Source organism: Bombus huntii, chromosome 13, assembly GCF_024542735.1.
Source record: "Bombus huntii isolate Logan2020A chromosome 13, iyBomHunt1.1, whole genome shotgun sequence".
NCBI lineage: Eukaryota > Metazoa > Arthropoda > Insecta > Hymenoptera > Apidae > Bombus > Bombus huntii.
Genome location: NC_066250.1, coordinates 3,836,941 through 3,862,509, shown reverse-complemented (window position 1 = coordinate 3,862,509; position 25,569 = coordinate 3,836,941). Strand labels below are relative to the sequence as shown.

Sequence of the window (25,569 nt, the reverse complement as noted above, 5' to 3'; positions counted from 1 at the left end):
TTAGACTATCGACCAATTACTATTCTTTTTTTAATACAATTTCAGTTTAAGAATAGTTTCGATATATAAAACTATAAAATCTTTATTTTACTGTACAGTCTTTTCATGCGTCTTTCACATATTTTTACAAACTGCATAATAATGTATATATATATATTATTCGCCTAATATTAAGATTTATACACATACTAGAGATAAAATACATTATTAACTTCTATTCGTTATTATCTTTACATACATATGGCAGTGTACTTTCTGGTTTTTTTACGGGAGATCCTATGTCTTTCCGACAAATCTAACGGGTCAGTAGGCCCCAGTCTTACAAGAATAACGCTACTTAATGGTACGTAATTACAGTTAAGTTTAATTACATAGAAAATTAAGGCATAGGTTGTGAACGTTCCAACGACTTTGGAAGGCACACCTAGTCAATTATTACACAAAATCATTTTTGGTGCGCGTGATATATGTAAATCCCATTTATTTTTGCAAGAAAGTATCTTCTACTTTACTTACAAAAAATGGAACGTCGATATAATTGAATTCATAGATATTATGAAACTAATAGTAATATTAAAAATACTTCTTAGATATTACCTAAATAAATAAGGTCAACAATATTATCGTTAGATACATAATTATAATTAAACTATGACGATTTCTCGAAATTAGCTAATGGTCGTATGATTTAAATATGATGATGATACGCTTCATAAAGTGTAGTAAACGTATTTTGCAATTGTAATTTCTAAATGAGAAAGGAATATTTATAAATCGTATATAGTTACGAAAATCCCTATTGTACTATATTCGTAATAAACTATACTATCCGCTTAAAAACAAAATGCTACGATGTCCTTAAAAAAAATAATACGCTTACATACTTTTGGATATACCAACGTCAGTCTACGTTTCAAAAATTACTAAAGATACCAAAAACAAAAAAATACTCAGAAATAATAATCATCACGAGTCATCTTCAGCGAAATACCGATGTCTGAGAGCCTGAGCTGCAGTTAATCGTCTATGAGGATCAAACATAAGCATACTTTTAATTAAATCTAATCCGTGTTCATTGAGATCAGGTATTATTGACTCAAGAGGTTTTGGTACCCTATAAGGGAAAGCTGTCCAACTAAGGGACACATTTTCTGGCCATTCTTCATACGCTGGAGTTCCAATTGTTCTGTAGAACAATTAAAATATATTTAAATTTAAACTATTTTCTTATACGAAACAAAAACGGCGGATATCTTCAATAACTTACCGGAAAATCCTATCAAGTTGATCGCCTTCGCTTGTACCTGGGAAAAGAGGTTCAAGTATACTCAATTCTGCTAATATGCATCCTACGGACCAAATGTCAACAGCGGTGGCATAAGAGCAGCCCAGGAGGACTTCCGGGGCGCGATACCACTGCGTTACGACCTATAATTGTCAATAATTTTAATCGTTTAGATATACAATCATAGATATAAACGGAAGCATTACAGCGAGGTAATAAAATTGAAATAGTAGTGAAAATTTACAAATTTCAGGGGCTGAAACGAATAATCTGTCGCATTTTCGGAAATAAACTGATTAGCTGCGGTTAAATTATCCAGTTACCTTACTTTAATGCTTTCTTTTACCTCACTGTATCGTTTCAACAATGTTCGCCGTTTGTACAATGTGTCAACCTACCACAGAAGTCAATCTCATTTCAAAGTCGTACGTTTTCGCCAATCCAAAATCTGCGATTTTTATTCTCCCCTCTCGGGATACCAATAGATTTTGTGGTTTCAAATCCCTGTGAATGATCCTGTGACTGTGTAAAAATTCGACTCCTTTCAGTATCTCCTGCGACATTTGTTTCAGCAGATGAGACGGGATACCTGACTCTGAACAGGAGGACATGTAAGACGCTAAATCCCTTTCTACGTGTTCGAACACCAACCATAAAGTCAACCCTCGATCTAGCCTCTCCGGCATCCCATCGGCTGAAGGCAAGTGTAGATAATTCCCTTGACAAACGTCCAACAGTCTCACCTGCACGCATAACAGACAATGTGAATGCAAATATTAATATAATGCCACTTAAGCACACGGTCTATACGACTTACGATGTGAGGATGCTCGAATCTTTCGAGCTGTTTCAAGGTAGCTATTTCTCTTAACGTAGACGTGGGTAGTCCATCTGCTGTCAGCGGCACCCTAACTTTTTTTAGCGCTACGACTTGTCCTGTATTCAAGTCTTTGGCCTTGTAAACGGTACCGTAAGCTCCATTGCCGATCAAAGACAATTCCTGATACGATGCATCCTCGCCGAGTAAGGAAGTCTGAATTTGTACATCGCTATCCGACTCTGACCTCTTGCTAGAGCTACCAGATAGTTCTTCCTGACCACTGTACTTCATTTGTATGATCGTTTCAAAGCTACCAAACTGTCCTTCCTTCGAGGAGCCAGCCTTCACGTTTGCCGGCCCCTCCAAGTTAGTTTGGATCAGTTGCTTGGTGCTGTCCAAAGATTCCTCGCTGATCTGGAAAGGATTCGTCTCCGACTCGCTGCCTGGTATCAATTCGATCGTGTTCTTCGGCAAGGAACTCGTACTCGTTAACTTCTCCACGCTCTCCAATTTTTCCGTGCTCAAATCATGCTCCTTCTCGGACGTTCCCTCGATCGAAGCCTCGGAGAACTTGGACTTCTTCGGTGGTGTCGGAGACGACAGATCAGGTCCGAGCTCTGAGCTCGGACGTCGAGATGTTCCAGCCATCACAACATTTTGACTTCTACCTGAAACAAGGAGGAAGCCAATGCAATCGTTTTCGCTACATTGACTACAGACAGATATCTCAAAAAGAATAACATCGACAGGTGTTTAGGAAAGGATCTTTTGAATCGGTGTTACACCTGTTTAACCACGACACGAACGATTCATCGATTTCAATCCAATTCCGACAATTATCAATACGCAAATATTGTCTTCTAAGACTACATTAAGATGTCTACGTCAAAGTACGTGCAATCTAAAATAATAAATGGATGCAATGTACCGACATACTTGGGAACAGACACTTGTGACAAACTTTGAGCGATAGATATTGCTGATTCTTGGACTTTCATTAAAATTTCCATGTACCGTACACGCGGTCGTGTTGCACCGTCTGTTATGCGACATCTGCATCGACACCTGCGTTCGTATAATAACCTTGGCCTCATCGTCGGCTTTCGAACATCTTGTAAATGGAAGTAAGAAGGGCCGGGGTTCTTATCCTTTGTTTTCTCCAGCGGTAATACGCAGTGATCGCCGGCCCTGAAGAAAATTGTTCCCTGGCTATGTTACCGGGGAAATTTCTCTTCGAAGTTCATTCGTTCACGCTTTCGTGAAATTATCGTCAATCTCTCAAAGCGCATTTCGTTTAGCGTCAAATTTAAAAAATAATATTTTAAATCACAGTTTCGTAACTATAGAACCAACGTGACAAAATATTTCATTCGATAAAACTTGAACTGAAAATGTAATAAAATGAAATTGTACTATAGTAACTTGGACTACGCGCGAATCTCTTCGTTTTTAGTTTAACTGTTTAAGTTTACTGGTACAATTTTCCATATTTATAATCAGCTTCTGTTCGGTCTTATTTTCTACTTACACAAGAATCGAATATTTTAGAACGGTATGGAATTATAACAGGTCGAATCGTTGAGAGACGCGGTGTACAGCCTTCGTCAGCATATACAGGGTAACTAAACGTCATATGGATTAATAACGAATGAAGAAGACGTGGAAGATGATAATATCGGCTCGCGTAGAAACATACGTAAGAGCTAGTTTTCGTTGTAGCAAGTAACAAAATTCTACGGTAAAACCTAAGGACCATGGAAAGGCAACATAGTACGTATTTATGGTTTCGTAATATTTACATAGATCTAGACAAGTGTGAGTGTATGTAACAAAGTATACGGCGTTAGATATCGTTTCTACATTTATAATATTTATGGTGTAACCGAACGTCTCGGTCGAAATAATCTTCATCAGAAAAAGGTATATATTTTATCATATCAAAGCTTCTTACGAACGAAGAGTAAATTTATGTAAAGATAGCGCATTACCCTTTTTTCCACAGACGATGCTTCGAAAAGTTGTCAACGCTATAAATACAGACGAAATGACATCTTTGTGGAGGGAGTTTCGTAGCCAACTTCATTCGCCGTCTTCATCAAATTCTTTTTATCAACTTCCTTTTGTGATAAGACCGCGTAAAAAAAAAACTGAACGGCACAGAGGGACAAACGTTACATCATATGAAACGATCACGAAGTTTCCTTCACAAAGTCAAACTTTCTCAATCGTTAATTACGTTGTTGATTACCTATATCATGACAAAAATACGAAGCCAAAAGATAAAACTGTGCGTAGGTAAGAAGAAGAGCAGCGACGAATTTCAAATTTCGTAACAGTTTCCATGTAACACTATCTCGAGACCACCTAAGAGGGCCAGTCACGTGTTTCCAATGGATCACTTAGCTAGAGAACAAGAAAATGTTTTCCACGAGGAGAGGGAGAAAAAAAGGAAAGAAAAAAGGAAAGAAAAAAAAAAAGACGCGATGGGCGAGTCTCTTGAGAAACGTCTGCCTCGTGTTTCGTTGGGAACCAAGAACAAGCAGAGGAATGCAAACGCGATCAACTTTTCTGGGAATTACAAAAAGAAAAACTAGAGCGTGGTGGTGGCCAGTGAAGGAAGCGATAACATACGAAAGCTTCATCCGGCTCGATAGAAGATAAGCAACGATACGGTAGAATGAAATGGAAGGAATGTAGAATAGTAAATATGTACGTGTATCAAACTTTCTATTATCTCCTGAAAAGGTGAAGAAGAGTACTCGAGCTGTTACGTAGGCTATTACACACGGCACGTGATTCGCTTTGTTGGTAAATCAGAATGACGCTACAACGTCGAAGTTGGCACATCGGATTGCTCAACGTGTTCTGTTTCCTATCTTCCACTATGCTACTTTGTTACACGTGTTACACTATACGTATTATGTATACTATGTGTTACGAGGCGATAAAGATACATACATAATTGCGCGAAAATTCGGTAGAATTTTAAACTTTTAAACGAGCGTTGAATCGCCAGCCGATTATATGAATGAATGAACTCTTGTAAATGAGACCGCATTTTATCAATCGACCATTATCATTGTCTCATTTCCTTCACTATTAAGCGTATTCTAAACAATTTACATACTACGGTGAATAGGCTTCCTTAGACACGATTAATCGAAAAATACCTGCGATTCCGTGGACGATCGATGAATGGAAAATTAGATACAAGAAAAAAAATATATATATATATATATATATACATTAGGCAGAGATACCGTGTGGACTTTTGGTGAGACAGGAAACGTCGCATAGACGAATAAAGTAAACACGAAGGCGCCAGTAGATTTCAGATTATTCATGGGGTTGACACTACTATCTGGTCGGGTCTTTCACGCGTCCAACACTTATAGTCAGCCCTCCCATTCACTACCATTTCTAAACCGTACCAACCAATAGACTGAACGCTTGGAAACTTGTGCGTCAAATACGAGAATCATACAGCGCTACTATCGATCTGGAATTTACGATTCGATCTGATGAGACGAATGAGTCGTTCAGATCCTAGATTATTCACGAAAAAGTAACGGCCGATTACTTAACGTACGAAGAATCGCTCGTTCGAGCCGAGCACACTTATTGATTTATGTTTTTACGATGACTAATCGACCGGTCACGGCGTGTGTAACGTAGCATTTCACGGATGATGATTTCGAAAAAATTCACAGAAAAACGACGAACGATCGAAAATCGTGGTATACAGAAATTAAGTGCTCCAGATAGAGCGTGTTTCCTGATACGGTTTCGAATTTTTCTACGATAATCGTATCGATACAGCATTTACAGATATAGACAATTTTATCGCACAAGTAGCTCTTATTAGTAGAAGAATAATAAAAAGGAATAGAATTACTATAACAGATAGAATAATATAGAACGATAGGAGAAATATAGGATTATCAAAATACTTTTCATAATTATTCGTGATATTTATTTACGAATGAAAAGAAATATGACTTTATGATTTACGAATGCAAATGGTTGTTCGACGTTTCAGGCTGTGTATATATACTACGTTCGTAGCGAAAGGGTTACGAGTTATAGGTTAAAATTTCCCGCGATTCCTGCCATGGGAATGATTCACATTCCAAAGTTACTCTATCCGGGAGAGTCTCGCGAAATTGGATAGTTTCTGTTCGAATGGAAAAAGCTTGCAATGCACAAGCACGTGGTTACCTATGCACCGTGGTTCGTAAACAAGAGAACTGCGGGGGAACCACCCCCGCCAGTAAGTGGTTGACTCTTGCCTTATCTTCACGTGTCGCGACATTCCACGTTCTCACGTTTCACAGATATGCTACCGTAACGTAACAAAAGTTCTCACGATGAAAAACCTCGAGGAAATCAAGAAACAGCATCGTTATTAATCGACGCATAAAAACCACCTATCCAACCGACGTTTTTCATCCCCTATGAAAAATGATGTCTCACAATGTATCTAAAACGTCAAAAAATCTCGCTTGTAACTGGCATATGAAATTTGTTGTAATCACGAATCACAGAAAAAACGACGTGCAACAAGTGTCGCGTGCGTGTGTTCAACGTGAAATCGTCACCGTAAAGCGCACAAGTGCGTAATCGAATTGGCTATTCGAAAAGGTTATGTGTATCCTGACGAAGATCTATTCAGAAAGGTGTACTATCTGTTCCAGCGAGAGCGTGGATTCTTCACTTACCCACCGGCTAGGTGCTGACCTCCCACGAGAGAAGCTCGGAGCGACGGCAGCGATGCGCTGTGAAGAAAAACAGAGTGCGGTGCGGTTCCACGTGCCGGAAGCGGGTATTAACGAATGCTGTTTTGTGTTCTCCCTCTACGTTCCTCTCTCTCTCAGCGTCTCGTGTCCTAAGAGATGCGAGAGCACACGGACGAGGTTCGCTTTGCACACTACAGCGGTACGATAGAAACGATGCAGGATGCACGAGAGACACTCCGGTTGCCGCGTTGCACGAGGAGGAGCACACGGCCGACCACTCGCGAGCGTAACCCAACGGCGACTCGACGAATCGTCGTGCAGCCGAGCGGCCGTGCTAGTCGAAACTCGATGGTAAGCCGACGACTGCACTGTGGACCGACCTGAAAAGTACTGACACGACCGACGGACACGCATACGGCTAGCAAACAGAGTTAGTCGTTGCCGAGCCCTCGAGGAAGTAGGCCCAACTCTCTCGAGCGGACCTCGATCGAGCCCCGTTCCCATCGACCGCTACCGACAGCTGCCGCTCTGGCCCTTCCAACGCTCCTGCCGCCACGATCGGCTTATCCGTATGCACGCGGAGAGGGAGGTTCTACGGAATAGAGTGAGACACGTTGCTGCGACGCGTAGCGTCGCGTCGCAACGCGCCCGTTACCAGGATGCCCAATGCGCGTCGGCAAGCTCACCAATTTACCCATTGACGGAACGACCGCCTCTTCCTTCGACTTTATATCACCCCTATGATGACTTACGAATTACTAGAAACCTTCCTGGAAACGCGTTACACCTCAACGCGTAACGCCTGTGTTTCATACAGGACATGCATCGTGATTCATGCTCGTTATTCTTTGTAATAGCGATTTAGAAGAAGATGCGTCAGAAACACGTAATGCTATCGTTACTTAATGTTTTACATGAACTTCGTTCGTGGAAAATTATCGTTTCAGGGCAGGCTTTCAACGAGTCTGTAGTAGGGTATTGCGAGCTTGCCACTCGTTAGTGACGCTCGAGAAGAACGTTCAAGTAGATGCAACGAGTCTGGTGGAATATTTCGCTGTTCAGGCGTCTCTACGAGATCATAAAAATCCTATCTATCGTTTGTTTCGAGCGCACTTCCCTTGTCTTGGAGTTTCGACAGAGGACAGCGGCGAAAGAGAGGAAGAGAAAACGAGAGGTAGCCGTCGCAAGAGGAAGCGACGCCGAGGAAGAAACGAGACGGGAAGCAAACGGGGAAACAACAGAGGGACGAAGCCACGAGGACTTACGAAATCACGATCGTTGCATGCAGCGTACATTCCACGAAATTTAAAGAAGAAGTTGCACAAAGTTAGGCGCGAAATCGACATTGTCCGCGTGTCGAATAAACTTTCAATTCGAGTCACTGTCACTCGCCAACATGCACGCACGCTACTTAATTAAAGAGAACGCACCAAGATTGAACGTTTCTGCGGCGAAAATGTTCCTTTGCGTCGAGACACGGTCAAGTCCACCTCTGGAAATAACAAGATTGCTCCACGTGGTCTTGGTTTCTCACGTTAACGCGCCGATTGTCATCACGACAACATATCGGCAGGTCGTTGTTCCTGACGGTGGCGCCAAGCAGCGTTAACCCTCGCGAGGAGTCCCGGTTATCCGGCTCTTCCTCTCTCTTGTCTTCCGATCAGCGTCCGTTGCGCGTCCCGAAACATGAATGGAATGCTTCCTGCGGCGGCCGATGTACGCGAGAGACGACGACTCCGGAATGGAATGGGCCGGTAGACTCTCCAACTCAGGGACGGGCCATTATGGTCGGTGCCCTTCGTAGGGCAAGCAGCAGGCGTCCATGGCCATTGGTTTCCTAAACGCCCCTTCCCTTCAGCGCTCGAATTTCCAGAGTACAGCAACTCAACGCGACTATACCAATGCTACGAATAATACAGATACGGTAGTTGAGGAAAATATTCGAACGTTCGTACAGATATCTTATGGATATATCGTTGCGCGTTATATGAAACATTTAGAAATTTCATTGCGACTGCAACGAGAGCCGACTGTCGTGATTACGTTGCTAAAGTGTGAAGAAAAGATGTGAAAATGGTATTTATCGTGGCGTTTACATACTAATTAATCAGATCCAAACGTATCAAGTACATTTGGATATTTTATACGTTTTTGGATATTATATGCATTCTGTACATATCTGCGTCTTCAAATTTCTCATAAATGCATAGAAATTCTCGATCTACCTATTACACAGTCAGATAAAATACCAAATGAAATAAATTTTGTCGGAGTCTTCCCGATAAATGTAAGTAGGTGTCCTAATACTTATGAGCGGTAGTATACATGTCAGGAATTTTAAAAAAGCCAGATTGTTCGACCTGGCGAGACTTTTAGGAGCGTATTTTATTATGTATTCCGTTTGGTCGGATTAGGGAATCCGGTTGAAATGGTAGCGTGTCCGTTGTTTTTACGCCTGTATTTTATTCCTATTTCACCGCGATCCCTTCGTTAGTTTTGGTCTTTCATTTCTGTAAATTTCCGTGCATCCTTCGACGGATGTAAATAACACGGTCCATTTGAACGTTCTATGCTTCGAGCGTAATCGACGCGACGTTTTTCTAATTAAGAGATACATATTCGGCGTCGAGATTAAACGAGACGTCACTGGTCGTGTAACACACAGGGAGGGAGAGGAAAAAATCATTTCGCGCATCTGCGTGTGACTAAATGCGGTGTACTGTATGACGATTATGAGCATTTTCATGTGCGTCAGTGGTGATTCAAGCGGTTTGCACCAACTCACGAGTATTTCCAGCTGAAAGGTAGTAACATGCTCTTTTTGCAAACCGGTCGCCTTCCAATAGGTGATCATTGCGAGCTTACAAAAAAAAAAAAAAAAAATTATTTATTAAACTCGTAACTTGTTGACAAACAGAACGATCGAACGTTATTTTTGTAATCTTGCATTCTCAGACTTAAAATCTCGCTTTGACCGTTTGAATGATTTTCTATTACTGAGCTGAATTTTACATTACTTGTAGTATGCATACGAAGTGCACTCTACCGTGCGATGAATCAATGTCCGCTCATCATCCTAATGACCGTTTTTAATTGGATTCCATGTATGTTGGCAAACGCGTGACTAATTGGAAAACTCTGGGCAAAAATCAATTTTCCGCCAACGTTGCCCGTTAAATCGTCGGATTGTACTAATAAAGATAGTTCGATGGAGGAATAATAGAATTTAAGATACGACGGTTAATGCGGGCACTGAAATTAGAGAAGGCAATAAAGCAGTATGTTTCACGAAATAAAGTGGAACATTAGAAATGGAAGGGAATCGGGTTCCGTTATATGCTATATAGCCAGAATTCAATGTCAACCGACAAAGTAACTATTGTCTCGTTTTACGGGCGACCGTTTCAAGCAAACGCATACTTTGTGGACATTCTGGAAAAACTAAGAAACCTATGTAATTTAATGCACTGTACAAACAGTGGGCTTAAATTTGTGACACATGTAAGGCCGTAATGTCTCTATAGTTGAAAATAGACAGAAACGAGAAAGTTACATCGGAGGGTTGGCGTTTGAGAAAATCAAGTTTGAAAATTTATAAAATATTTCCTAACTTGGCCAATTTCTTCAACGGAAGATTATTTTGCAAAGGAAACAGAGTTTGAACGTATTTAATTAAATACTTATATCGCGTATATATCTTGCATGTACCAAAAGATGTACAACACGCTCTATAACACGCTGTTAATTTAAACGTACTAACACTAACAGCAAGAGACAAAAAACGCGTATATCAATCTACCGAATGCACGGAAGATTAATCGTTTTTCCTCCTATCGATCCTGGAATTCTACTGCAGCCACTTGGAAACCACGCACACCTGGTAAATCCTTGTTAAAACCCGGCGCACAGTACATATTTCCGAGGCAAACAGAAAGAGAGCACAGTGTGCCGATTGTACAGCTACGAGGAAACTTCGAAATGGCAGGGAAATGTGCAGTTCGGTTTCTTATCATCCGCGCTGCAACATCGCGCGTATCGACCCTGTCGTCCATTCTCGATTCATGTCGGTCGAATCGCTAAAAATAATCCCGACCTTTTAGATGGCCTGTCATAACTACCTCGGCAATCCGCGCAATAAAACGGTTGGACAAACCGTTTAGCACATTGAAACAGAATTATTGTCAAGTTCCTGGTAGACAATGGTGCAGTTCGTTGGCAGGTACCGGCATACCAGGATCCTCTTGTACGATTTAACTAACAGTAGTGACAAATTTTACGAGTCGTTCAGTTACAAATTAGCGTGTCGATACGTTTGACAATAGAAGACGAAACTTCGTTGCCTGCCTATCACGCCATCCCCTTTCTTTACCAACACCTGCAAGTTTTACTGGAAAAAATGCAAAGTATGGAAAGTATGAAGAACTAATTAGAGCGTACACGGAATTCACACCTGGGATACGATTAGGATGATTAGGACGGACGTGATCGTCTGCGTGCCGATCATTAAGGACCAAGCGGCAGCTTGTCACGACGTTATAGACACTTCGATTTCTTTGAATACAAAAAATATAACCGTACAACCCTAACAAACCTCTGGAATTTCCTTTCATCGCCGCAACGTTAAAAAAAAAAAAAAAAGAGGACAGAATTTAGTAATGGCGGAGGTATTTGAAAAATCGAGGTGCCACCGTAGCATCTTTCCAAATGTACGAGTCTGATTATGTCGTGTGAAGTTGAAGAATCTGAAGATGTCGAAGCGTAGGTAACTGAAATAGCCCTGCTTTACCCTAAGCTCGAAAAGTTGCGCGATAAAGAAAGACGGTGAATAAATAAAAAGGCGAGCGGTGTCATAACCGGTCAAGAGTACGATGAACCATTCGCGACAGAGTCCCGGGGACGATAGAGGAGGAGTGGGACATACCACTGACGCACGTCGTTAATTACCACTTTCACCCAGTGCTACAGCTATTCGTGGGCCACGGAAAAGGAACCGTTGGGCCAGCGACGAGTGATTTTGGGCATTGGCTGCTACCTTGACGGGGTACCTCATTGTGGGACCCCTGGCTGCCGATGCGGTTGTTACCGGCTGTGCCATAACGCCTTTACCCTCGCCCAACTAGACGGCAGACTGGTTTTTGCCCAATTTAGATCCCCCATTGTTCGGCCCAGCTTGGAATGAAAATAGAGAATTGAACGCGGTCCGTATCCTGGCCCGCGTGTTCCCTAGGAAAACACGGATAAAACGAGTATATTAACAGTCCTTGAGCTGCTGCCCGATTACTCTCCAATGCCACCGCATATTTCCACGCGTCTATCGTTCCCTTTTATCTCGTAACGCAGCGTTATCTTGCAACGATCGGATTTTCTTCTAATTCCTAGCTTTTTCGAATCTTCATCCTGAGCGAATTTAATGTTGAATGGAGTGTTTAAAGTGGGAAGTGACTGGTCTTTTTAAAGGCAAATGTATGAAGATGTACAGAAGCTATGAGTATTATAACCAAGTGTTTTTATGATTGACGAAGATAGAAATAAATTTGAAAACACCTTTCGCACTCCGACCTACCGACTGCAAGGTACTCGTTGTCTGTTTATCGACCGAAGGAACCTGTCTTTCCCGTAACAGGCTGTCCAGCAAACTACCTTCTTCACCATAGATTAAATCTTATTATCGTTAAAGAGGCGAATACAAAATATGTTGATACAAAATTACTTGGAAATCGAAGGAAACACACGGTTCTCAGTAGTCTGTTATTGTTTATCCCATACTATCATAATCCACCGAATGTTGTTCCAATATTAACTTCCAATGTCAATTCCCATAATTTTCCGAGGAAAACTTAATTCTTGAAAAACGATACCGCGCCAAGTTTTTATCGAAATACGTAACTTTACTTGTAATTTCAATTATTCACAGAATTATATATATCCTTATTTTGTTTTGAATCGGTGAAGCTGAAAATGATACGAACAAGAAGACCTTAAAAGACTATTTCAAATGAAAAATGTGTCCACCTCGTGTCTGTTGTTTCACGTAGCGTTTCAAAGTATTATTTCATAAAATTATGGCAGGAAAATCAGGGTACACATTCGAACGGATAAAAGCGATTTCGAGCGTGTAGTTAAACATTGAAACGCCGGAAAAAGTAAACTAACACAGCAATTTAAACTATACCTAGTTCTCTGAACCGATAGGAATAATGAAACGATTTTCATTCTATTATTCTATCCCGGATGAGGATGAGTTACTGACCGACTAATTTCATGGACACTTGCCCAGGAGGCTAGCCGTTATACAGAAGTGCAATTTTAATTCTACGTACGCGTTGCGTTACAATGCAAAGACGAGCCCACCGAGCTTCTGAAAAATTCGTCGATAGGAAAAGGTGCGCCCGGTATTACGTGAGGTCAATGGGTAAACGGATTATATTCGAGCGAACGCTGTCCAAGAATTTTAAACGAAACCTTAAAAAGATTTTATTTGGGACGGAAAAAAGGAAACCGAGAGAAACTTTTGGGCACGCAGCCGAGTCACCGTATCCAACCATGGTGTATAGCATGTTCAAACGCAACGAGTGCCGGCTTCGTTATTTTGATACAAATTTGCGCGGATTCGATACGCGGCAAGTTTTTCTCGCGATGGTAGCGTGAAACGTGCGGTGGCGAATGAAATTGAACATTACGGTGCAATTTCAGAGGCGGCTGCAACACGTCGCCTGATCAATGTTGCTCGACTGATCGAGGGGGCAGCCCTGCGCATTCCAGTCTGGTTTTACCATACCGAGAAAGAAGAAAGACGAAGAAGAAGAAGAAAATGAAGGGTCGCAGCTGTACAGTATCGCGAGAGCATTACGGGGAGTCTGGAAGTATAATCGAGACGTTCCAAAGGCACACCATGAGCTTCGTGCGTGTGTTGAACTCTCATAAATTCGCAACTCTCTTGTTGCATTACGATAATCACGTACAATATTTCCTGTTATGTCTTTCCATCTTTTTAACCCTTTCGATGTTACGTATATTACCGCTACTCATCTTTTTTATAAGATTTTCTGGCGAAACGAATCTCTGCCGTGGTATCATTTTCTTTTTCTTTTTAAATTACGTTCACGAAAATATCAATTTGCGTAAATACCTGCGGTTTATTAGCGAGAGAAGAACATGGCAAACGGAACGCCTAAGACGACCCGCAAAAACTTTCTACAAGGATATCTCGATTGTTGCCATAATCTCACATGGAATGTGTTTCTCTGCTTCTCGATATTCTTTCAGGTTGTTAACAGATTCTTAAAATCTCGCAAAAAGGACTTGACCTGCCTCCACGTTCTTTCTATCCGACGATCATTTATCTTATTACTAGACAAAACATTTGTTTCCCAGTCACGTTAACACAGGCTAGTTTGTTATCCCGGAAAATGAGCGTGGAAAAGAAACGTCTGCTAAAATAAAATAAATGTCACCGACGGTCGATTAATTTTTCGCATTCTGCTTACAACATCCCGTTATCTGCACGTGTATATTCTTTCAGCATCTTGCACAATTACCCGCATCCAGGGGAACCAGCTGTTGTTTTCATAGGATTTTCTTTGCCGAAAAAGCTACGTTTCCCTTCTGAGGCGGCACAAATTTGTCAATTTTATACGTAAAGCCAAACTGCGTTTCTTAATTTCATTGCAGCAAGTACACGAATTCACCTTGGTCCAAGGAATTCGAGGAACAGTGTTCGCAACATCGTTACTTTTTCTGTACTTGTCCATTTACGCACATTCTTTTTCTCTTTCGGCGGTACACTTTCCGCATTAAGAGAAATATATAAATTAACATTATGAATAAACAACAATTAAAGACAAAAAAAGAAGAAAAGAAGAAAACGCAACGCAGGTGGAAACGGGCACTCTGTGTCTGGCTTCGAGGACGTGAAAGTCGCACAGGTAGATTCGCTTCGCTGAAGAAGCTGCAGAGGAGGAAGAAGGTAGCGGACGAAAGAGAGAAAGAGGAATGAGCGAATGTTAAAGACGCGCGAGGTCGCGAGTCGGGATGAAGTTCGGGAAGAGCGGTGTCCCGAAAGGATCGAAAGGTAGGTCGAGGTAAAGCCGGTCCGTCAAATTGGAAAAGAAAGAGAAAGAAGAAGGAACGAGTTGAAGAAGGCGAGTCAGATGGAAGAAAGAAGAAACAGGATGGAGAGAGAAATTTTGATGAAGAGAGGGGAGAACAGGAGTCGAGTGGACGGTAGAGCCGAGCATGGTGGAAACGAGAAACGAAGACGTGACGTATATACTTTAGAAGAGTGTAGTATAGTGCACCATGGTGTAGTATGGCATAGTTAAAGTGGGAGAAACCGTGTATGACCGTCCTCACGGTAAGCCAGTCCCGTGTGAACGACCGTGAAGCGAACCTCGAATGAAACTCGAACGAAACACGATCAAACCTTGAGGGTTTTCGTTCGATCGGCTCCAGGTTCCACTTTCTTTTAACAAGGGTCGACCGAACGAATTGCTCGACCGGTAAAACAAATCATCGCCCGGATCTACGATAAAAGATACGTTAGAAATTAGTAGTCCAGTGATTAGAAAGTCAGATAATAATACTGTCAGCAAGTGTAAATTCTGTGCATAAGGTCTGTTCAGACGGATTTCTGTGATCGAACGTCGATTGTGTATGAGAGATCAGTGGCTGTTCTCGTGATACCTGGGTGAAGTGATCGACGGAGACTGCGTAAGAATCATGTAAGAAAAAAGAAAAAGAAAAAAAAAATAGCAAAGCAAAGGTAGAACACGGTATAAAAGAAAAAATGTTCACTATGAAAAATATAAAAAATAATCGTATGCCGTTTAAAGTCGCGTAAAAATCGTATCCCGATTTCGAGGTCGTCGAGCGTTTCTAAAATCCAATTTCAAGTGAAACTTTCCGTCTAATAAGGACACGCCGGTATATCTTCGTGCGACATCAGCCCGCATCGCGAGTCATGGTGAAATATTAGCGCGATATAAGCGGAAAGTAACGAGAAATCTGGATAGAAGACGTCGTCGATGTGCAAAAAGTAGTGAAAATAAGGTGACGGTCCGAAGACATACTACGTTGGCCGAAAAGCTGACGCGTACACCGGACCTATCGGCGGCCAAGTAGGTCAACCGGCGTGCGCGAGAGTGCGAGACCGAATAAAAGAGAAGAAAAAAGTCATCGGGGGAAGGATAAGACGAGGAAAGGAAAGAATGGTGAGACGGGGGCATTAAAGTTTCCACGATGCCCGACGTTTTTACTCGGCATAGGCTTGGAAACCAAAATGGCGGCGATCGGTTGGTACCGTGGCATGTTTCGCGACGATAAAGATTGGTCCAGCCATCAACACTCTTGAAGAGGTCCTTCAAAGTGTCCTTGACATTAAACCTGACCTTGATCAGGACAAGCAACCGCGGCACATTTCCACCGCAAACGCGCCAAAGGAATCAGGATGGTAGGGCACGTGGGATCCAAGGTCCTAGTGATCTTGTCCATCCAAATATTATTAGGTAAGTAGATGAATATCGTTCGTACTAGCTGGCTAAATATGAATTTATAGCGGGAACAGGCACCACGATAATTAATTCAGATTTTACATCTCTGTCTGTAATTATCGTACAAATTCCCGCGAGAAATGATTTACGATCAACAAGAAATAATTTGGGATTCCAATTAACAAGATAATTTCTGGTTCCCCTTGGCGAGGAAATATCTACCGGGCAAATCGTTTGTTTCTCTCGTGCTTGAAGATCGCGAGAGATAAGATTTTTGCGGCAAGTCTAGCATTGCGATACGCGCGTGTAGGTCTTTACCTCGACAATTGACCATAGACATAAGACGATGCAAATATTCGACGAATTAACGCATGAACCTGTTTGATGGGCTGTTTCAAGTGGCCACGTGCGGTCGAGTTTTAAACCGGTATCTTGACCTCTGTCGAAAATTTCATGACGTTCCAGCGGCAAGATCGGAAAACAAAAATAGAGATACGATACAGTGGAGATTTTTCATCGAAATAATCGAACAACACGATCGAAGACTATTCGATCGAGACTGTTACGGAAATCGTACGGTCGATTCTTCGAGGATACAGTGAAAATCGTTAAACGCCTGACGATTTTCTTTTTCTACGACGCAGATGTGTACGCAGTTATACATCCGGTTGCATGTAACTTTGTATCTAGTACGACCAAGTGTATCAACAATTTATTATGAGAATCTTGCGAATGTAACGTGACGTTGTAACTAGAGTCAATAGTATATCGTGGAAAAAGGAAAACCAGTAGTTCGATGACCCAGCCAAGATCAAAGCTGCTTATAAATATTTAAAAGTAACGTTTCGGATAATTAACTTTTTACATGCATCGAGAGCCATCGGATCTTTTCCGTTGAACGCGTCACATTAATAAAGCACGGCCCTAATTGGAGAGAAAGAAAGGAATTAATGAAATCTCGATTTGTATCGTAGCCTCGCCTATAAAATGAAGCACACGTCATAGACGCGTTTCAGAAGCGACAGAGGAGAAAGCTGCAAGCATGACGTGCATTCGCGTTCTGACACGTATATACCTGTTACTTGGAGATTTCCAGGTCCCAGTCTTAACGTGTCTGCACGAAGCATCCATGAAGATTTATGTTTTCACAGTTTACCAATGTAATCCTGTAGATACACGATATTATGACGCGAAACGCCAAGTATTCGTAAAATTAGAAAGAAGCAATAAATGGAAATTGAGAAGTTTAAAAGCCAGTAACAAATTCGGATTACAACAGTTCATCGACTTATGCAAATTTTTTGGGAGACTGGGTGCGATTGATCGTCAAGGTCTACGAGTTATCGACTCGAGTCCGCTGTATAATTAACCAAATCTCCTACGGTTCTACCGTGATTTATTTTATATTTCGTCTTTGACGTCTCGTTTACGTAACGAGAAGAATTTACATGAGTCGTCCGATGTCATAGTTAATGCGGATGAACATCGACACAAAGGAACGTATCCGGCACAGAGTTTCGTCATTCGACTTTCGCCCAAGCACCTTAGTTGTGAAAGTGTCACGAAATCGCGTTGTGCACGGTGGAACAGAAAGTCGATTGGTTTGTCATTCGAGATTTCGTCTCCTAAACGAAGAACTAAAAGTTCCTGGTAATATTCGTCACAGGAGAACTGCCAACTGTCGTCAGAGAGGATCCTGAGTCACGTAAATTCCAAGATCGCTGAAGTCGATTTCGGCTTTCCACCACACGGTGAAACGATCCTTTCGTGAAAACTTTCCTTTCGTTGATTCAACTCTGTCGAGAAGAACAAAAAGAAACTTAAAATCCTATTACGCCAGAGGCCTGCTGCACAATTGAAAACTTGCAATTACTAAACGTTTTTACGTTACCAGTAATTGCATAGTGAAGAGATCGAATAACAGTGTTTTTGACTAAACTAACGTTATTGGCGAAATTTTACAAGTCACGTAATAATTTTCCCGTATAGGAGTAACAAATCTCAATGAAATTTTACGAACTACAAATCATTCGATTATCCCTTTAAAAAAGTATACGGTAAGATACTTTGTAAAATTGTAAAATCATAAAACCGAAATTTATAACTTGTAACTAGTAACTTGTCAATCTACCGATATGTATTATTAGCCAGTAAATTATTCAGCTAGAAGACTCGCGTATCGAAAATATCCTTTGATTTAAGTACTGTCTTGAAATTATACGTTGAAGAACGAATAGGTTGTTGGACACCTGTCGAATCTCACAGTGAAGGTACCAAATGTCACGTTTACCAGCGAAAAGAATAAATATTGGGCTGGAATGGGGTACCGTTAACTCTGCCGTTACCGCCTCGAGAGACGCCGCATAGCTCGGTCTACGCTTCCACGGATAAACCCCTTCGACGGTTCTTACTTTTTGTCCTAAGTCGTGTTAGACGCTGTTAGAATTGCGTCACGAGGTCAAATGATATTCAATGCGGCTCTAAGCATATTAGAAACCTTGGCTACCCAGCGAAAATCGCGATTCCCCGGAGTCCCATCTAAACGTATCGCTTTTATTCGCTTTTATATTATTTATTTTTATACAAGACAAGGTGCGTGTTATTGCAAGTTAAGACAAAGAAAGGCATAAAACGCAGAACAAAACTGGCAATTAAAATTAATAGATGGGTAATCGTTAATCCTACATCCGTAAGATTCCATTAGCAAAACCTGCTCGCTGGTAAATATTATCATTACAGAAATATCTGGCGAAGTAATCGAAGGCATCTAGAACCGGTAATATTTTTTACGCACGTTTTGTACATAAGACGCAACTATGTTACCTCGTTACCTGGTGAAACGCATGCTGTGTTTACCGTGAACAACGTCTTGTAAACTCTTGCATCTCCTCGTAATTACTTGTCTTAAGAAACATTAAGCAGTTTCTTTGGCGAAACAGTGCCGTCGTTTAGCGATAGCGTTTAGCGTCGTTGGCGCACGTGGCTCGCGAAATAATTCCGACGTTCGTAGAATACGATTGCGCACGAAAGATTTTGAAATTTCATTAGCGCTGTAACCACACCTTATCTTGCTATCGTGATATTATATCACGAACCACTGTACATATAACGCGAACAAGGATCGAAAACGAGCAGCGAAAACGAGCTCGTGCTAATCGAAATTTTCTCTTATTTTTACGACGATCAGATGAAAAGTTAAGAGTGGCAAAAATACCGATGCTGGAGTTAATTAACAAAGTAAAAGTACGCCGCGGTTGCAAAAGAGTAATTAGCGAGGAGAACGCATGGCTAATTATTTCGGGCAATGACTTCGAGGCACGGCGAACGAAGGTAGGAGAGGCCTTAGGCTCCTGAAGGATTCAGGACACCTCGAGTTCCGAACTTGACCAAGCGACTGCATTCCGTTCGTTGCGACAGAATCAACCATGCAATTCACCTACATTCTCACGGGATCCCTATCCGATGCTCTCACGTTAGCAAGGTTATGGTGTTCGTAAACACCGTTATTCGTTCGCAGCATGCAAGCCACGTTTGTAATTATTATTTATGCGATGCCGCGATCCAAATAGGAAACGAAAGTCTCTCGGTAACGCATGCTTTGTAAACTGGCTCGCCGATCAAATCTATTAGATAAAATACAAGCGGCTTCAGTCACGCGATCTCAACGATCCGATCGATTAATTAACAGCTCGTAAGCCGACAAACCGACGGCACGACCGATGTCAATGAAATCGCTATAATTTTAATCGCGAACGTGTTCTATCTTTACCCGAACCCTTCAATGAAACTTTTCATCGACTTTGCTATTCCAGTTAAGACGACGACAGACTTGTAATTTAGAGATTCCTTTAGAATTTAAGTAGAGTCTCGCGTTACTTTGCAACATGTCTTATCGAATGTGTTGAACTGAAAAACGTGAATATCTTAAACTGAACGAAGAAACACAAAAATGGCACAAACAGAATGATAAAACGTTAGGTATCTCCAGTTTTTAAATAGCACATCTTAATTAAAGCGGCTGAACATTTGTGAACTGCACTTATATCGAACCGTTCGTCCCCTGACGAGTCCAGAAAGATGAAATTCTACCGTAGTTTCAAGCTGAAAGAGTACCTTAGTTTCTAAATTGGCTGCTATAATGTGATACCAGTTACAGCTAAAATTGTGATCCCTCGACGACAATAATGCGTAATTCTAAAGAATAACAGTTCGCGTAACGTGTAATAAACTAAACAATACAGTGCACATAATCTTTTAGTTCCAGTTCAGGAACAATTAAATTAGAATAACTGTAGTTTAAATCGTCACAGTTTTTGGATCACCGATTTAATTCGAAAAACTGATCTTAATCGTAGACGCGTTTTCCTACCATTTCCGCAGATATCAAACAGAGAGCATCGAGAGCATGATGCTCGACGAGTAGAACGAAAGCAGCGATTAGCTTAATTGCGTTTGCCAACAGGCAGTTGCTTGAAAATCGTGTCGCTCCGTACAGTTCCTAATGAGCAATTAGCGATAGATCTTCTATTCGGGCTATTGCGATTCACAGGAAGTGAGAAACATTATTAGCGGCGGGATTTCGTGTTGATGAAGATACTGCACTACCTTCGAAGAAATAACGTAGGTACTATCAATCGGCCTATCTCCTTCGAATTGATTTCGCTATAATCTGAAAAATGAAGTCATGAACGGAGAAGCCACCGATGTGCTCCTTACCCGAACAATTTACTGTTTCGCTGATGAATAATTAATCGTCAACGGTGAACCATAATAAACTCAGCGAACTGCCAACAATTAATGCAAATGTTATCTTACCGCCCATCGTAAGCATAAAGTAACGAGAGAACGAAAGCAGTAAAATTTGGGTTTGTGAATGAAACGACTCTCCAGCTTCTTCGATTCCTAATCCGGCCTTTAATGAAACGAACGAGCCCCGTTACATCGTTGTTCTTATTATCCCGTTAACAGCAGCAACTGTCTCGAGAGTCGAGTATTTCTCGAAACAGTCGGTCAAAGACGGTGAAAGGTCTGAAAAGAAGGAAAAAGTCCACAGGAAAATGATACTATAATATGCACACTTTCTATGAAACAAAGACGAACGTGTCGTTCGCGGGCTGATGCTTTCGGCAAAATCGAAACACGTGGTTGTCGACTGGATCGTTGTGGTGCCGGATCGGAACGGTTGATTTTCTCGGTTAGTATTCCAGGTTTCCGTACGACATATTCAGGACGTGTTACCGATCGCTACTATCGACCAACGATGATCTATACCACCTACCAGTTGTAGTTTCACTTAAATTGCTTCGCGCGCCGTTGAATTGTTGCATAGAAATCTGCCATTGTTTCTGCCTCGTATAGCAGACGGTTCCGATGTACTGCAACTGTTCCTAACCCAAACTGTAAAACGACCGTATACGCATATATATATATATATATATATATATATATATGCACGTCAAAATGACGAACAGTAAAAGCGATATTGACGCTGGAAAGTCGAATAAACAGCCGGTGTACGATCACACCGTGGCGGAGATCGTAAACCGCTTGATTGTGTCATAAACTGTGCAATTCGTGAACGAAGATTAAAGGACTTCTCCGGGTTAAGTGGCAGCTCGCGATATCTCGTAATTAATTTCTGCCAAAAACTTGCGAATTGATCTGATGTCAATGAACTTTATTCTCATCAGCATGCGTAAAAGACGTAAGGCGTGACGCGACGAAAGTCAGAGGAACGAAGGAAGAACGAGGAAAGAGATAGTAGTAATTTCATACGCGTCACGTCCACGGTTGGTCAAACCACTCGATACCAGCCTCGAGAATGTCAACCGTTCGAGTACCGTTTTCCTTGCCGATCGGCCGAGGATCTTCTCGATTTTTTGCGACTCTCGATCGCGACCCTTCCATGGCTATCGACAACGCGACGTTTCTTGCGATCACCAAGGTGATTTAAGTAAATGCCTGATTGATCGTACATCTGACGTCTAAGGAAACGTAGAATTACGCATTACGCTTTCGATCGATCATTGCTTTTGAAAGGTGTTCCGAGCATGTTACTTGATGATGCTTAGAACAAAAATCAGCGAATAATACCGTAGAGAATCGTTCAAGAGTACCGTTTCGTAGCGAAATTATTTCATCTTCGCTGAATCGACGCGACGTCTTTCTCACGCAACCGACAAAGTTCTCAGCACGCTTCAATCCAAGTATAATTATCTATTTTCTTTCAGGATAATCGTTGCTTTTTGCTAGCGATAAAACATGAAACGTTCCATCGTGCACGGGCGCAGATAATTTATGAGTCAGTGACTGTAAACTGTTGTCTAATTGTTCACAGGTGTCTCGGCTATCCGGAACGATCCAACGTCGTCTCGTTCCTCCCAAGACGACATAATTCTCAGTGCCAGTGCCTACACGGGACCAGAAAGAACCTCGAGTGTATTCCATCGTGATGAATCGCCGACTTTCCAAAGAACTGTTCCAGCATTTCAACTGGAAAGCTCAAAGAGCGTCGATAACTACGATAAAGACGATATAAGATTCGAGGTCAGAAATACTAGGCACGAGGAATCCATTGATGAACTGACTTCTTCAAAACACGTGGACCATATCGATGGAAACAACATCGAAGTTAGACCCGGTGAATATTACCAGTAAGTCGATTAAACGTTCGATAACCATCGAGAAGATCACAGTTATTGGTTATGCAAATTTACATTCTTATAAATTATCAACTAACGACCAAAGAAACAAAACCTAAATAGAAATTCGTTTCACGTATTACATACAGATTGTTGTATATATATATATATATATATATATATATATATATATATATATATATAATAATATTATTATAATAAACATAACAATGCTATATACGTCGATATAAATCTTGCAAAGTTTATAGTATACAAAAATAAGTTATTGTCATTAGTTTCTTAGCGAGCAGACGAGGGATTTACGATAGATTTCATTGATAAATTTTCACCTTTTTCAAGTATAACATTTTCACAATCATATTCAGTCTACTCGTTAGAAATGAAAAGGTAAACGAGAAACATCTTTTCCATGATTAACAGCATATCTCCAACGACCAGTGAATCCATGTCGGGGGAAGGACTAGGGGCTCCGCAGGAACCAAAACTCTTGTCGGAGCCCCATCAACTGACCGGAGTGTCAAACCAACAGGCACAGTACTTACAGGCAATAGATCAACAAAGACGAGCTCGCCAAGAGATTCCGAGGATTTATAGCGAGCACGCCCCACCACCTATTCTGCAAACTGCCTCTCCTGGTTATCGGCAAGCAAATCCCGATATACAGGACATTATCACGGGTATTGTCAAATTGTTGAATGGGAACGTGAACGTTGCTGCCAACACGGTGAGACCTTTGAGGCCGATTCAGGCTACCAGGTACACTGACAAGTGAATTATATACGATTATTAGACTGTGAATGGTTATGCAAATTTACATTTTTTATAAATATCGAGATATAATTATTATTCTGATAAAAGAATGATTAGAACATAATTTTATTATATTCCGAGTCTTTTACAACGCTCTTTACGCTATTTTCCTTTCGAATAAATGAATATCTTTTAAATACTAGCTAACAATAATGAAATTATATTGTCTACTATATTTATACAATAATATTTATTTGTATTTTTGTAGAATTAATAACAGAGGACCACCGAGAATTTCCGATGTTCCACCATTGCCACCTGATTTTGACACACCTGGAATGAACCCACCCCCGCCGCCTGATCATCCTTATCCTTTCGAAAAACCACCAGCGCCTGACAGACCACTGATTAATCAACTACCTGAACGTCCAATTAGACCGTTCGTAAATGGAGTTCCATTACCAGAACAGATTGTTCCCCAAGGAAATCGCCCATGGACCTGGAATCGTCCTGGTAAATTTTTAAAAATATCCTCGTAGCCTAAGTTGTCTTTGATGTTGTTCTTGCTAAATTACGATTAATTTTGAATCATCAGGTGGAAATAGACGACCAATTCCTCCCTACAAACCGCTACCACCATCGACGAATTCCACTTTGAATCGGGAGAAGGAACAAGACGACAAGACCTCGGATAAACCGCATATGGACCTGAAACCTGAACTTTCATCGCTGGAAGAATCGTCCACGAAACAGGCAGAAACAGATCAGACTGAAGCTTCTACGAACGCTTTGGAGCATATAACAAAGGGCCAAGAAGAGAACAGTAAACAAAAAGTTAAAACGGAATCGAAGGCCACGGAAAGACCAATCTATAAGAACACGACGAGAAATGCCGAACCTGAACACTCCGTCAAAAAAGAAACTAAATATCAAGTCCCATCTAAAGCAAATACGACATCCACGATTCAGTCTAGTGACAAAACGAGTTTCACGAAGCACGTAGATTCTCCAAAACCCGTGATACCACTGGATGTTCCGATTAAACCTACGAAAGTTTCGAAGATCAACGACTCTCAAGGATCTAGTTCCATTACGAACAACGAAAAGTCTAACAATAAAGCGAATATTTCCAAAACATCGACGAAATCTTATTCTACGTCAACGTTAAATATCGAAACGATCTCGTCGGTTCAGGTAATCGAACCAACACCCACGAAGCCGGTCGTTCAATCGACTCCAATTCCCACGAATAATGATTCGAGTAATACTGCAAGTGTATCGAGTACAGTAGTTTTGGAACCGAGTAAGATGTCTGAATCAGAAAGCACAATCGCTTCGAGTGTTTCAACTCCGACTGAGAATTTACCTTCGTCTTTCACGAAGACCCCGCCAGCCATTGAGAAAAGTGTAGTTCATTCGGCCTCGAATACGTTCTCGAAGAGTTCAGGTAGGACATTCGCTCGGATGCACGTCCCGTGAAATTTTTTCATTCGATAAGATAATATTGCATTCAGTCTATAATGAATTCCTCGTGCGGCTCCGACGAACAAGTATGCTTAATTAATTTCCTTTGTAACGGCAAGCAAGCTGTTATGCTCAATTAAATTCCTTTGTAGCCCCTACGGATCGCTACGCTTACAGACCCAGACCAGGGATCGTCCTCGACGATACCTTGGATTACACAGGAACTCAAGGGCTGGCTACTCAACGACCTTACGCACCACCAAGACATCCACCTCTCGGTGATATTTTTGATGTCACGGTCTCGGCTATTCAAGGTCCAGGTGGTGGAGGTTCAGGTAAACACTGACATCTTTTATTAACGCAG

At 41.4% G+C, this 25,569-nt stretch overlaps 2 protein-coding genes across 12 annotated transcripts in view; one reads left to right on the top strand and one right to left on the bottom strand.

Moving 5' to 3' along the window:
• Positions 1-64: 64 nt before the first annotated feature.
• The window catches only part of LOC126872717 (cyclin-dependent kinase 4), a 26,102-nt gene continuing 597 nt past the window's right edge, over positions 65-25,569 (bottom strand). Inside the window, exons 1-7 of one of the 10 annotated variants that reach the window (XM_050632844.1) lie at positions 6,324-6,342; positions 4,094-4,353; positions 3,042-3,727; positions 2,103-2,773; positions 1,684-2,028; positions 1,268-1,428; positions 65-1,186 (exon numbers count right to left, since the gene is read on the bottom strand). In XM_050632844.1, the coding sequence (XP_050488801.1) occupies positions 967-1,186; positions 1,268-1,428; positions 1,684-2,028; positions 2,103-2,753 (1,377 nt within the window). In that variant the 5' untranslated portion in view covers positions 2,754-2,773; positions 3,042-3,727; positions 4,094-4,353; positions 6,324-6,342 and the 3' untranslated portion in view covers positions 65-966. The other 9 variants (XM_050632845.1, XM_050632847.1, XM_050632846.1 and 6 more) reach the window with 9 other exon arrangements.
• Positions 8,753-25,569, top strand: part of LOC126872711 (uncharacterized) — a 20,912-nt gene continuing 4,095 nt past the window's right edge. For both annotated transcript variants that reach the window (XM_050632824.1, XM_050632823.1), the window contains exons 1-6: positions 8,753-16,344; positions 22,667-22,982; positions 23,412-23,747; positions 24,010-24,254; positions 24,337-25,188; positions 25,358-25,540. In XM_050632824.1, coding sequence (XP_050488781.1) covers positions 16,287-16,344; positions 22,667-22,982; positions 23,412-23,747; positions 24,010-24,254; positions 24,337-25,188; positions 25,358-25,540 — 1,990 coding nt within the window. In that variant the 5' untranslated portion in view covers positions 8,753-16,286. The remainder of the gene's footprint in view (positions 16,345-22,666; positions 22,983-23,411; positions 23,748-24,009; positions 24,255-24,336; positions 25,189-25,357; positions 25,541-25,569) is intronic.